A 12,500-nucleotide genomic window follows, 5' to 3' on the forward strand; every position below is an offset into this window, starting at 1 on the left:
ACAGGGTCTTGATGCTGAGTTTAAAAACTACAGGCCTGTTAGTAATTTACCTTTTATTGCTAAAATCGCCAGGCTCCGTCACTTAATTCCCTTTTCTACACTTTTAAACATTTATCGTTCGCTGATAGAACCTTATATTTGCTACGGCCTTGTTGCTTGGGGTCAGGCCCTAAATACACATTTGGACAAAATTGTAACCCTACAAAAGCGAGCTTTGCGTTTAATGTATTTCGTAGATTATAAATCTCATAGTGTGCCTCTATTCGTAAATTCAGGAATTCTGCCAGTTAAATTACTTTACTTATAATCGGTTGCCTCTTTGCTACATGATGTTGACAATCAGCATGCTCCACCCAATATCTCAAATCTATTTACTCGCTCGAAACAAATTCATTCCTACTCCACGCGGTGTGCAATAACTGGAGACTTCCATGTAGAAATGTCGAGAACAAACGAACGGTTATTGTCCTTCTCTAGAATTAGTACAAAAATATGAAATGGTATCCCACCTGAAATTCGCCAGCTTAAGAAAACACACCTTAAACGTAAATGGAACGAATTACTTCTGACGTTTTTTTTAAATTGAGGAGATGAATGTTAATATGCGCTACATCAATCTTTCCAAGTATATGGCTTTTCTTTAATACCTCAGATCATTTATTTATTCATTTTTTATTTTCATTTTTTTGATCACGTTTTTCTCTTATATACGAGGCGTTTTTTTGTGTAATTCTTGTTTGTGTATAATTCTTGTAAATTTTCAAGTGTCTTTTTGTTTACTTGTGGGAGCCAGTAATAAAATGTCGCTGTGTAAGTGGCCCGCGTAGAATAGAAATGCTAACTGCGGGCCACCATGGTCTTGTTTGAATAATTATAAATTGTTTGTAAATAAAGTTAAACTTAAAGTTAAAGTTAAAAAGCTGTAATTGTTCAAATAGTCCATCACTGTAGCTCAAATGGCCTACTTCCAGAAAAGCTGTCTTCCTATCGCAAATTCCACTTTACAGAAACGGCCCTACTGCGCATGAAAGTGAAAACGACATCCTGGCAGCCATGCCAAACAAGAAGTCATGCTTTTTAATTTGTTAGACCTTAGCGCTGCTTTTGACGCGATAGATCATGACCTACTTCTGAATGTGTTAGAGTACGATTTTGGAGTTTGTGGTGTGGTTAAAAGTTGGATTAAATCATTTTTATCGTCAAGGAAGCAGCGAATAATGGTTAAAAATAATCTATCTGACAGTTTCAATCTAAAGTCTGCCGTGCCTCAAGGCAGCTGCCTTGCATGGGCCTGTGTTGTTTCTGCTATATGCCTCTGGTTTATCGAAGATCGTCCCTAAGCACCTGCCTGATGTTCACACACTTGCGCAGGCGACACACAGCTAATATATGTCGTTTAACCTGGATCAACGGATGACGCATTAGAGGTTCTTCAAAATTACATCTCTGGAGTTCGTTTGTGGCTAATGTCATATCGACTCCTCATAAATGACTCGAAGACTGAGGTATTGCTAGTAGGATCGCGTCAACAGCTATCGAAGATCAATAGTACAGTGAGGGCATTAAAGTCGGCGAGCCTATCATCAAGCCGACTGAAAGTTTATGCAATCTCAGACCGGCATGGTTTAACCGCCACATGTCTATGGATGAGCATATTAGCAAAGCTTGCATGAAAGCTTTCTTTGGTCTATACAACATCAAACAAATCAGGAAATATCTATAGCCAGACACAACTAAAACGTTGTTCCATGCTCTGGTCACCTTTCATCTAAATTACCCTATTCCTCATTATCAGATTCAACGACTACAGCACATCCTGAATGTGGCAGCTCGCGTTGTATGTCTCGTTTCTAAATACAACCACATAACTCCACTACTAAAAAGTTTTTCACTGGCTACCGGTTAAATATCGTATTATGTTCAAGATACTACTTTTAATCTATAAAGTACAGAATGGAATTGCCCCTGTATACTTGGTGACTCTTTTAAAGCCGAAAGCTGCTGGTTGCTATAATCTAAGAAATCAGGACAACCTTCTACAGATCCCAAATACTAAGTACAAGACATTTTGGAGACAGGGCATTCTTTAAGGCTGCCCTAACACTATGGAACAGTCTTCCACTGAGCCTTAGAAATCAAACTAACACTGAAACATTTATTTTTTATTCATGTAAATATTCATTGTAAATAAGCTATTAGAATATCAATTAGTATAAATTAGTATAAGCGCTTTATAAATTATTATTATTATTATTATTATTATTATTATTATTATTATTATTATTATTATTAGGTTTTTTCGTTACTTATTTTTAGGCTCATGTCCTCTTTGCTTTTTCTTATTCAGTTTATCCACATGTGAAGTGAAGAGAGGTATCCTGATTGATTGGCTAGGAGCAATTAATATTCGATATGGTCTGACAAAACGATATCTTCAAGGAAACATAGGAGTTATCGACTCTTCATCGCGTTCTCTTGCTATTATCGATGAAGCCTTTTCACATGACGTCACGATGTCCATGTTGATGTTCCAAAACAAAGAAATGGCGGTCATGATCATGGTCTACCAGACTAATCCTCCGGGAATTGAACTCTAGTTTTATGCAAATGCTTTCTTTTGTTTCAGTAATCCAATATGGCTTCCGCTCACGTGAGTGAAAACGCTCCATTTTCCATTTTCGCATTCTCCATACTAACTAAGAACAGACACCAATAAACCGATGCTTACAACTTCCCACACCCTACAAACGACTCATCGACGACATCAACAGACAAACAACACACTGATTTACTCTCACAGTAATGCCTACCTAACGTATTCTACGATACGCGTACAGACCTTAGACCTATAGACGGATCGCAACGCACCTATCATTGTTTAGTCTTCTCAGCCAATTACATCTACTGTAGGCTCAACTGACAGTCGACCAATAACATCACGAATAAGTTGACCAATGACATCTGCGACCGGAGTTCTTATAGTATATTCAATAATTATTTATGTAATTATACTAATATAATTTAGTATATACCACACAATGCAAGTGAATAGCCTCTCCACGCGGGCTGATTGGCAAACTCGGAGGTGACTAGCCAAGTACTTTTCACCTCTGAGATCCAAAGAGAAACAAAATTGCTTCCGGCGCGCGAGATTTGAACTGATTTCTGACCACATTTTACAAAAACAAACTAGTTTTATTGGTTCTCCTTTTTTTCAACTTGTGTGGTATATACTAAAACAAATATTCACCTCAGTCGGTGAATGTGGTGTATATCACCTCCACTTCGGTTTAGGGTCATTTTCTTTAATTGTTGTCGTTGCGCCATGCGTGGCTCACTCCGTTAGCCATCGAGCAGCTTCAAAATTTTCTTCAAGAAGACTAAAACTAGTATTTCTCTGTATTTCATACGAAAGATTCAGTCGTTTATACCCCAACAATTTCATGACATGTTGGCAGTAATGTCCAATGACTGTGATGTCATACGGCATGACTCTCCATCTCCATCTATTAGCTCCTTCGGCGGAATCTTCGCGCCACGGATGAGCTTTCTGTACTTCATTTGTCTTACCTTTGTGAGTCGCTAAATAAAACCATTTGCTCAAGCCCTCATCCATAGGGAGGTCTGCAAATTCTAATATTTGTGGAAGATTTTTCGAAGGGTTCAGCGCCAAGTCTTCATAACGCAATAATTTGATTCGCTTTCTCCACCTCGGGGTTAACGTCCTTAGGATGTCGAGATTTTCCTCAGTTTCTTTGCAGTTTAAGTACGCGAACTCTCTTGTCTTTGCTAGACCAATTCTGTCCTTATCGCGAAAAAAGTTCACCGCTTGAGAAGACGGAATGATCCCTCGAGGATCGCGGACCAGGAATAGTATCTTGCAATCAAATTCACTCGATGAGTCACACATTTTAATCAAGTGTTTACTATTCGTTTGAGGCATTCGACCGAATAGAGCTTTGACCACCGTCATGCTATATTTCGTTCTACAAGCCTGCTCCAACATTCTTTTATCGAAATTGCTTTGGCAGGTTTCACTTGTCCATAACGAATCAGAAGTGTTGTAGGAACAAAATGGTGGCGATGATAAAGCAACACTAATTTGGGTTTCACGAGTATTTTTTCCGTTCACTGCTCGGTAGTAATGATCTAAATCTTGAACATGCCTATCTGACACGAAATTACACTGTAGCACGCCGTTCATCCATTCCAAGCTTTTCTCTTCATAGTCCTTGTCGAACGGGTTTAATTTTCTATGGATACGTTCCGCTGTTTGATACGGTTCGAATAAATAAAACACCTTAGGGTGGTGATTGAATATATTGCCCGTGAAGGACGAACCAGAGCGACCGTGAGCGACTATGATCAAATTTTGTCGTTTTCCACTTTTGTTTCCCTCAGTTTGTCCTCGAAGGCTCTTGCTTCCAAGATATTGAAGAAAGTGGACTCGCGTATCGCCTTCAGTGCCCGCTTGCATTTCAACCTGTGGCATGTTAATGTTATGAGAGAAAAAAATATCAGCGGTAATAAGAGAGATCAACATCGATGCTAAGAAGAAAGCCGGTACTAAGCAACGGCGAAATCGTCGAAATCTTCGTTTAAACATAGTCCGCGAAGAGGCGCTTCTGGTTCGTCCAAACTCAAAGCAACAAGAAATAACAGCTATTCAATGCCGAGTAGCACGTCTGCTTTGGTCGACTTGAAAAGTGCAGACATCATTTGCAAATGTAGTCACTGAAGCAAAGAAAAAATACATAAAAATTATCCGCAGAATCAGGTTATTATTAGCATACTGGCAAGATCTGGCAACGCTCGAAAGGGCAAGACTGAAAAGCAGAGGTAATTTGGTAGACTGCGAGCAGGCTCTAATTTGCTCGAAAATCTTCCGAAAATTCCTACTCGCGCGCTACTCGTGGCACGCGGCTGGCCACTCGCACTCGCCTATATGCACCGCCAACTATCTGCAATAGACCTAATCGGCTAACTCAATGTTGTACTCAATTCAAATCTCCCGGAATTAAGATTCTTTGTGTATTGTATTTGTATGATAATGTAGCATTCATAATTAAATGATATGGAAATACCTGGAACAAAACGTTTTATTCCCAAAGGGTTTGAATTGGGTACAACATCGCCTATTAGCCTATTAGGTCTATCATTAAAAACTGAATGCAATTTTTAGAGGGGTTAAAAACAATGACCCCCAGTCCATGGACTACCCAAATGGATTTCCCTTGTGTGGGCATTAGAAGGGCTAACGCTCACATGGTTTACGTGGGTAGAAAACAGCACTTTACGTTACCCTACAATAGTTAATTCTGTTGAAATATAAAAAAAAGTGCTACACGGCCTACGTTTGCAAAAACGTAATCCTTCTTTGTACCCAAAAATGGACTGACTCAAACAAATACTATTTCGAATGATTAATATTGAAAGAACTCAATTGATTATATACTTACATTGCATGTTTTCGTCTTCACGGCCACATGCGACTAAATTCAGGAATTGCATAGGTTTCGCTTCAATTGCATGAAGTAAACGGACATCACAACAATTATTGAAACCTAACCTTCTTAAAATGGGTGCTTGACGTTGACCAACGCCGTTGTTTACAATGGATGTTTAGGCTTAGCACTAATTGTGACGCTGCTGACGACCAATAGTACTGACAATGGGTCAGGTAACGCCTTTGTTTAAAAAAAGCGATGAAACTTGTAAGGCTTAACAATATACACGAGAGGCTGTTACTACGCAGATGAGTGATTTTTACCGTGCGATTCTGTCAGATTTTGTCAGTTCTTATATTAAAGAAAGTTCGGATCACTCACCGTTTCTGGGAAACCCCCGTACATTCACTCGTTTTGAATTTCTAGTCCTTATGCCAAAAATCGTTCGCTTTTTGATAAAAGCATGAAACGTATAATCACCTCAAGTGCAAAGAATCAGCGCAGAGAATTTTCAATAATTACCTATGTAATTATACTCATATAATTTATTAGAAAACAGTCCCAAGAAAATAGGTGCGCTGATTGGTTAAAAATCGTGTTTCTATAACTCGATGGAGACACAGAACTAGCGCGAGCTGTTGACGTAGGGATGGCGCGAGCAAAAAGAATTTACAGTTTGATAATTAGAGTTAACAAGCTTTTTTACTCGTGGATATATCCACGAGTTTTGGTGGGGATCTTTATGCAAATTTGTCACTCCTGCGTAACCGGAAGTTCGATCTCATTAGCCAATCAGGATGGATAATCACAACACAGCTGTGACTTCCTGTTCGCTACAAGGTTGTGCGCCGCCATTGATGTTTGTGGCTTTCTTCGTAAGTGTTTAATTTGAGCACCTTCCGCTGCATTTAGAAGCAAGAAACTGAAGAATTAAAGAAACGGCGTTCTTCGAAGGTGAAGCAAAAGATTCTGAACAAGTACACATTGGTGCAATTAATAGTGCACCGCCTTCTACTCTCCAACGCGAAGACTTAAATACATGTCGAAATGGAATCGACAGACGTACACATGGTGAGAAGCGGTCAGTGTAAAACGCAGACTGCAGACCGGGGGTAAAATGCAGACTGAGGTTATAATTTAATTGTTGAAAAACCCAAACCCATTAGAAATGCTAACAGTTAAGCCTAAATATTGTTTTAGGCCCAGTTAGGCCTAAGGTTAGCATTTCTAAGGGGTTTGGGCTTTTTCAACAGTTACGTTATAACCTCAGTCTGCATTTTACCCCTGGTCTGCAGTCTGCAGTCTGCGTTTTACACTGACCGTGGTGAGAAGACTCGAGAAGACAGTCTCTGTCGATCCCCTAAGCTCACGAGGGATTAATAAATTCCATTTGGAAGGTGACTTCCATTTGGAGAGTGACATCGAATTTATCAAAGTATACCAATGTTTATCAAAGCTATCACGAAGTTTTGCAAGCTGAGTCATCAAAGCCATATGAATCCAACTTGAACAACATCATTGACATGAAAAACAGTGAGGCAACCAAGCAACCCATGCTTCCAGACACTAGTACTTGTGTGGCGGACCATAATGACGAACTGTCGAAAGACTCGGTCATTAATTATGTAAGGGAAAGTGATATGGAATCCGTACCAATCTCCTACAGTAGAGCAAGGGCTAAGGCCGTTAGCAAATGCAAACACTCTCCCTGGAACAGAGAACGTTCCACTGAGAATTCCTTATAAGAAAACGTCGAGCTTGTTTCATAAGGACAAGGTAATTAGAAAGTGTATGGTGCATTATTTAAAGAAGAGCTTACCTAGTTCGTCTGAGTTGAGAAAGTGTTTATCTCTCGCTTTTGGAAAATAGTATTATATTGCAGTAAAAATGTCTAGACCTAGACCGCAACTCAGACGTAACAATTCTTCGAGAGTAGGAGATTCTAATCGTCATTTTTATCTTATTACCCACAGGACTGCTAAACACAAAAAAGACTTGTCAGTTCTATTGTGTATTCGAGATCAATCTGTTACTAAGCATTCAACAAAACTGAACCTACAAAATGAGAGTTATTGTCTAACAAGAGAAAAGCTATTGATATCAGGAGACATTAAATCGAACCCAGGCCCCGTTGCTCATGGAACGTATACACATGCAGTACTGAGAAATCCTTCTATAGCACTGTTGTAGGCTCGATTTGCTCAGAAAGGATTGAAGACAGTAGAATGTTCCTCAGATGGTTCATGCTTCTTTTCTTCTGTTGCCCACCAGTTATACAATGATGCTTCCTATCACATGAACGTGCATGCTGCTGGAGTCGAATACGTTAGAAACAACCGTCAAAAATTTATTGGACCCATTACAGAGCAATTGTGGGTGTGTTGTCACATTAAGATACATGGTGTGATGCACTTATTGTGCAAGCATTTTCCGATGTATTAAATGTTGCAATACATATAAATGAATCCATTGAGGGGTGGACACCACTAACTGTTATCAGTCCTAGAAGCGGACAACAGGGAACTACTGTTATTAACATTGGACATCTAGATGAAGGACACTATGTGTTTCAGCAGTTCAGTTAGATTATTATAATGACAGTATTTCAGGTTATGAAATCAGCAGTGTTACCAATGTCAACAATTATTCAGAGGTAATCATAGCAGCCAGTCGTGGGCGACAATGGCTGTTTCATTTAGGTCTGATCAAATTCCTCCACACAGCTCTGTCCTTAGCCTTCTGCTGCCAGGAACTCCCGTCTATGTCCAGCTTCTCCAGGTTTCTTTTTACAGAGTCTTTAAATCTGAGCCTTGGTCTACCCTGATTGCGTTTGCCCTCGCATAACTGTGAGTAAAGTAGCTGCCGAGGGAGACGCTGGTGGTCCATCCTCTCAACATGTCCGAGCCATCTCAGGTTCAACTGTATTAGCATATCCTCCATTGATGGTAGACCAGCTCGTTTCAACACTTCTATGTTGGTTATCTTGTCTTTCCATGAGATGTTCATTATTGCTCGAAGGTGTCTCACAAGGTACGCGTGGAGTTTCTTCACCTGCACTCTGTAGACAGTCCAAGTTTCAGCACCGTACAATAGAGTAGCCAGTACTGTCGCTCTGTACACTTTGCATTTCACATGGATAGACACATGTCGATTGTTCCACAGTCTCTCCCTCACGTTTCCAAACACAGAACTCGCTCTTCCTATTCTGAGAGATAGTTCATCGTACATCCTAGCATCCTCTGAAACAGTACTCCCTAGTTACTTGAAAGTCTTGCACTTGACTAGTGGCTCTGTACCAATGCTGATCTATTCTGATAGTGATGTTGATAATTGGAACTTTGGTGGTTTATAAAGACACTCTGTCTTCTTGATGTTGATTTGGAGGCTGAATTTGCTAGCTGCTCTTGCGAATTTCTCCACTAAAGATTGCATATCTTCCACACTGTGTGCAACTAGAGCACTGTCGTCGGCATAGAGCATTTCTCTTACTAACTTTATCGACGTCTTACTCTTGGCTTTAAACTGTGCCACATTGAACAAGTCTGCTTCTTTCCTTGTTTGAATGTATCCTTCTGAAGTGTCTTTCAAAGCCACCTCAAGCATGGCTGCGAGATATATCGAGAAACTGTAGGTGCCAGCACACACCCTTGTTTCACCCCGTTGCTTACTGAAAAGTCTTTAGATACTGAACCACTCATTGCCACGTTTGCTTGCATACCTGTATGGAGTGCCTCGATCAGGCTGACAAACTTCTCTGTACAACCATATTTCTTGAGTACCTACCAAAGTCCTTGTCGCGAAACTGTATCGAAGGCTTTACTGAAGTCTATGAAGACTACATAAAGCGGCATGTTCTGTTCGATACACTTTTCTTGAACCTATTTCAAGCAGAAAATCATGTCCATTGTTCTTCTTTCACTTCTAAAGCCGCACTGGGTTTCCGGTAGTACATTCTGCGAGATGTGTTCACTGAGTCTCTTAAGTAGTACACGTGAGAGAATCTTACCAACCGTGGCTAGTGGTGATATACCACGGTAATCTCCACAATCTTTCCTGTCACCTTTCTTGAACAAAGGCACAATACTTGCATCCTTCCAGTCTTAAGGTATTTTCTGGGCATCCCATATCACTTGGATGAGCTTGTGCAGGCAGTTGGTAAGCTGAACACCACCAAATTTCCACACTTCTGCTGGAGTTCCATCCCCACCTGGAGCTTTACCATCCTGTGTTGTCCTGATAGCTGACATTAGTTCATCAAAATTTGGTGGTTCATCCAGACTTGATACAGCTGGTCGCTGCACTAGAGCTTCTTTAGCCTCTTCAGAGAGATCTCCAGGGTTGTTTAGTAGTTGGTCAAAGTGGTCTGCAATTCTGTCCAGGATCTTGTCTTTCTCCTGAAGAACCATTTCACCATCCATAGCCTTTAGTTGGATCAGTCCTCTTGGTTTAGGGCCATAGATTTCTCTCAAATCTGTGAAGAATGTTTTCATGTCCTTCCTGTCTGCTGCAATTTGAAGTTTCTGCGCTTTTTCATCCCACCAGTTGGACTTCATCTCTATGGTGTACTTCTGAAGCTCACTCTGAGCCTTTGAGTATTTCTTTCTCCTCGACCTTGTGTTACACTGTAGGTTTTCCTGCCTAGTTGTATTCCTCGCTTCTAGTAGTTTCTTCAGGTGTTCATCATGCTCATCACGCCAATCTTGATGTTTCCTCTCAGGGACGCCTAATACATCACTCGCAGTCTGATACACCGTATCCTTCAGTGTTGCCCATTTCTCTTCTATGTCATTCCCTGAGTTGTTGCTGTCCCAGTCTTTCAAGTTTTCATCCATTTCCTGTGTAAGTTCTTCCTGCTTCTTTTGGTCTTTCAGTGGGCTAGTGTTTAGCTTCCGTGGTTGCTTCGCACCCGTCCTGCAGTGCCATTTTCGTCTGCAAATCCTTAATCTAGATCTCAGCATAACATGATCAGTGCCACAGTCCGCGCCTCTCATTGCTCTGGTGTCCAATACATCGCTTTTGTCTCTCTGCCTGACTATGATGTAGTCTAATAAGTGCCAATGTTTGGACCTTGGGTGCATCCATGTCTTCTTGTGTGTGTCCTTGTGCTTAAATAGAGTGTTGGTTATCACAAGGTACTCTGAACACAGTGCCAGTACAAGTTCTCCACTAGCATTGCACTTGCCTACTCCATGACTGCCTAGCACTTCTTTCCATTTCTCAATATCCGAACCAACTCTGGCATTAAAATCTCCAACGAGTACCAGCCTGTCATCAGCCGGTACACGCCTGATAGTTTCACGTAAATCACTGTAGAACTCTTCCTTCACCTTCTCTGTGTTGGTCATTGTTGGGGCATATACGCTGATGAGTGTGGCATACATCTTCCCCTGTAGTGGGAGTCTCATAGTCATTATCCTGTCGTTGATTGGCACTGGTTCCTCATCAAGCACTGCTGCTATCTCCTTTCTAACTGCAAAGCCCACTCCTGCTTCTCTCTTTTCTTGAGTTTATCCCACTCCAAAAGAAGATGTACCCACTGTCTTCCAAGCTGTCGTACCCAGGCAATCTTGTTTCACTAAGTACAGCTATGTCTACATTGTACCTGTTCATTTCCAGGGCCACAAGCGCAGTCTGTCTTTCTGGATGCTGTGATGTTGTTCTGTCCAACAGAGTGCGTACATTCCATTCTGCTGCACACAAGGTTGCTGTTTTCCTCTTCTTTTGTCTTCCTACTCCTAGCTTACTTTTTGCTGCCTGTCGGAGTGTGAACAGATCAGCGCGGACCTTGTTAACCCAGGCGACGTCCGAGCCGGTATGAGTTGCTTTCTGATTGACCATTTCATGAAACTGCTTGCAAAGCATTTGAGTCCTGCTAGCTTTTGCTGGACTAGCAGCACATTCTTGGCAGATAAAGGTAATATCAGTGGCAAGGACAAGCCAAGACAAACTGACTCCAGTATCTGCATGTTGCAGTGTCTGACCAGATTATAGGTTTGTTTATCTCTGCTCTTTGTGAAGTGCATGTCACAATGCACCGATTGGCACAGTCCACCACAGACCTTGTGGGAGGTATGTTTATCTGCCAGGATGTCCAATCTCACCCTGTGCAACTGGGAGTGGTCCACCACAGACCTGTGACAGATATTGTTTTTAGTTCTGCCAGGATGCCCTGTTTCACCCTCCACGCCCTCGGAAGAGCGGGGGTGCCGGTTGAGTCGCCGACAGCCCGGCCCATGAGACAAGTACTACCGGTTTTCATGGTTATCCGGTAGCAAGCAGGTCAATGCCTGACCTGACCTGAATAATCGATTAATAAACCATGGCCAAAAATGATGTGACTGTGACAGTAATAATTTCTACAAAGCAGTGGCAAAAAAAGCCTATATGAGAGAATCTATCAAACGGAAGAGACAAAATAAAGAGTTCAGGGAAAGAAAAACAAGGCAAAACACCAAAAAAGATCTGAAAAATTTGAAGCATCAAGGGAATATAAAAAGCAAACATTTCACAAGGGTAATGTTTCCAATCCAGAACATATCAGAGAACTAAACAGAAAAGCACAGAACCATTTAAGGAAAGCTATGCAGAGCTCAAGGCTAAACCAAGCTGAAATTTGTCAATGTCAAGACTCTATTAGACATTCCTTGTCAAAAGTAATTCAGTCCTTTGGTGATAAGATAACACATGGCCCTGAATATATATGCACTTGCTGTGATCACTTATGGTTCAGACCATCTGTCTCTAAGGGCGCTTTCCTTTTGTCAGAACTTGCCGGCCAGACTCATCAGTTTGCAAAGAAAATGCAACAATTTGAAGGAACACCTGCATCATAACCCCTCGCATTCTTCCGAGGCCGATTGTATATCATCCTCAAAGAGTGTTAATTTGAAGGCGGTGTGAAGTTAGTCCTTCCAAATGCCTGGTGTGGCCGGTCAGTTCTGTCAAATGGAAAGCGCCCTAAGTGTAACAGTATCAAATATAGTGATAAATATTCGCAGGGTTTGTTGGAGGAATGCCGTATAACTGGCACAATAAGTGTTAATAAATACTGAA

The 12,500-nt window shown here is 41.1% G+C and overlaps 2 protein-coding genes across 2 annotated transcripts in view; both read right to left on the minus strand.

The window, feature by feature from the left end:
- LOC138000512 (carbohydrate sulfotransferase 1-like) overlaps window positions 1-5,580 on the minus strand; it is an 8,498-nt gene extending 2,918 nt beyond the window's left edge. The window contains exons 1-2 of the mRNA XM_068846976.1: window positions 5,460-5,580; window positions 1-4,734 (exon numbers count right to left, since the gene is read on the minus strand). The exon at window positions 1-4,734 is cut by the window's left edge and continues 2,918 nt beyond it. Coding sequence (XP_068703077.1) covers window positions 3,335-4,606 — 1,272 coding nt within the window. The 5' untranslated portion in view covers window positions 4,607-4,734; window positions 5,460-5,580 and the 3' untranslated portion in view covers window positions 1-3,334. The remainder of the gene's footprint in view (window positions 4,735-5,459) is intronic.
- A 3,967-nt stretch (window positions 5,581-9,547) lies between these two features.
- On the minus strand, window positions 9,548-10,858 carry LOC138001174 (uncharacterized). The gene has a single exon (XM_068847830.1). The coding sequence runs from the start codon at window positions 10,856-10,858 to the stop codon at window positions 9,548-9,550; it is 1,311 nt and encodes a 436-aa protein (XP_068703931.1).
- Window positions 10,859-12,500: the final 1,642 nt, after the last annotated feature.

This window comes from Montipora foliosa, chromosome 4 (genome assembly GCF_036669935.1).
Source record: "Montipora foliosa isolate CH-2021 chromosome 4, ASM3666993v2, whole genome shotgun sequence".
NCBI classification, from domain to species: domain Eukaryota; kingdom Metazoa; phylum Cnidaria; class Anthozoa; order Scleractinia; family Acroporidae; genus Montipora; species Montipora foliosa.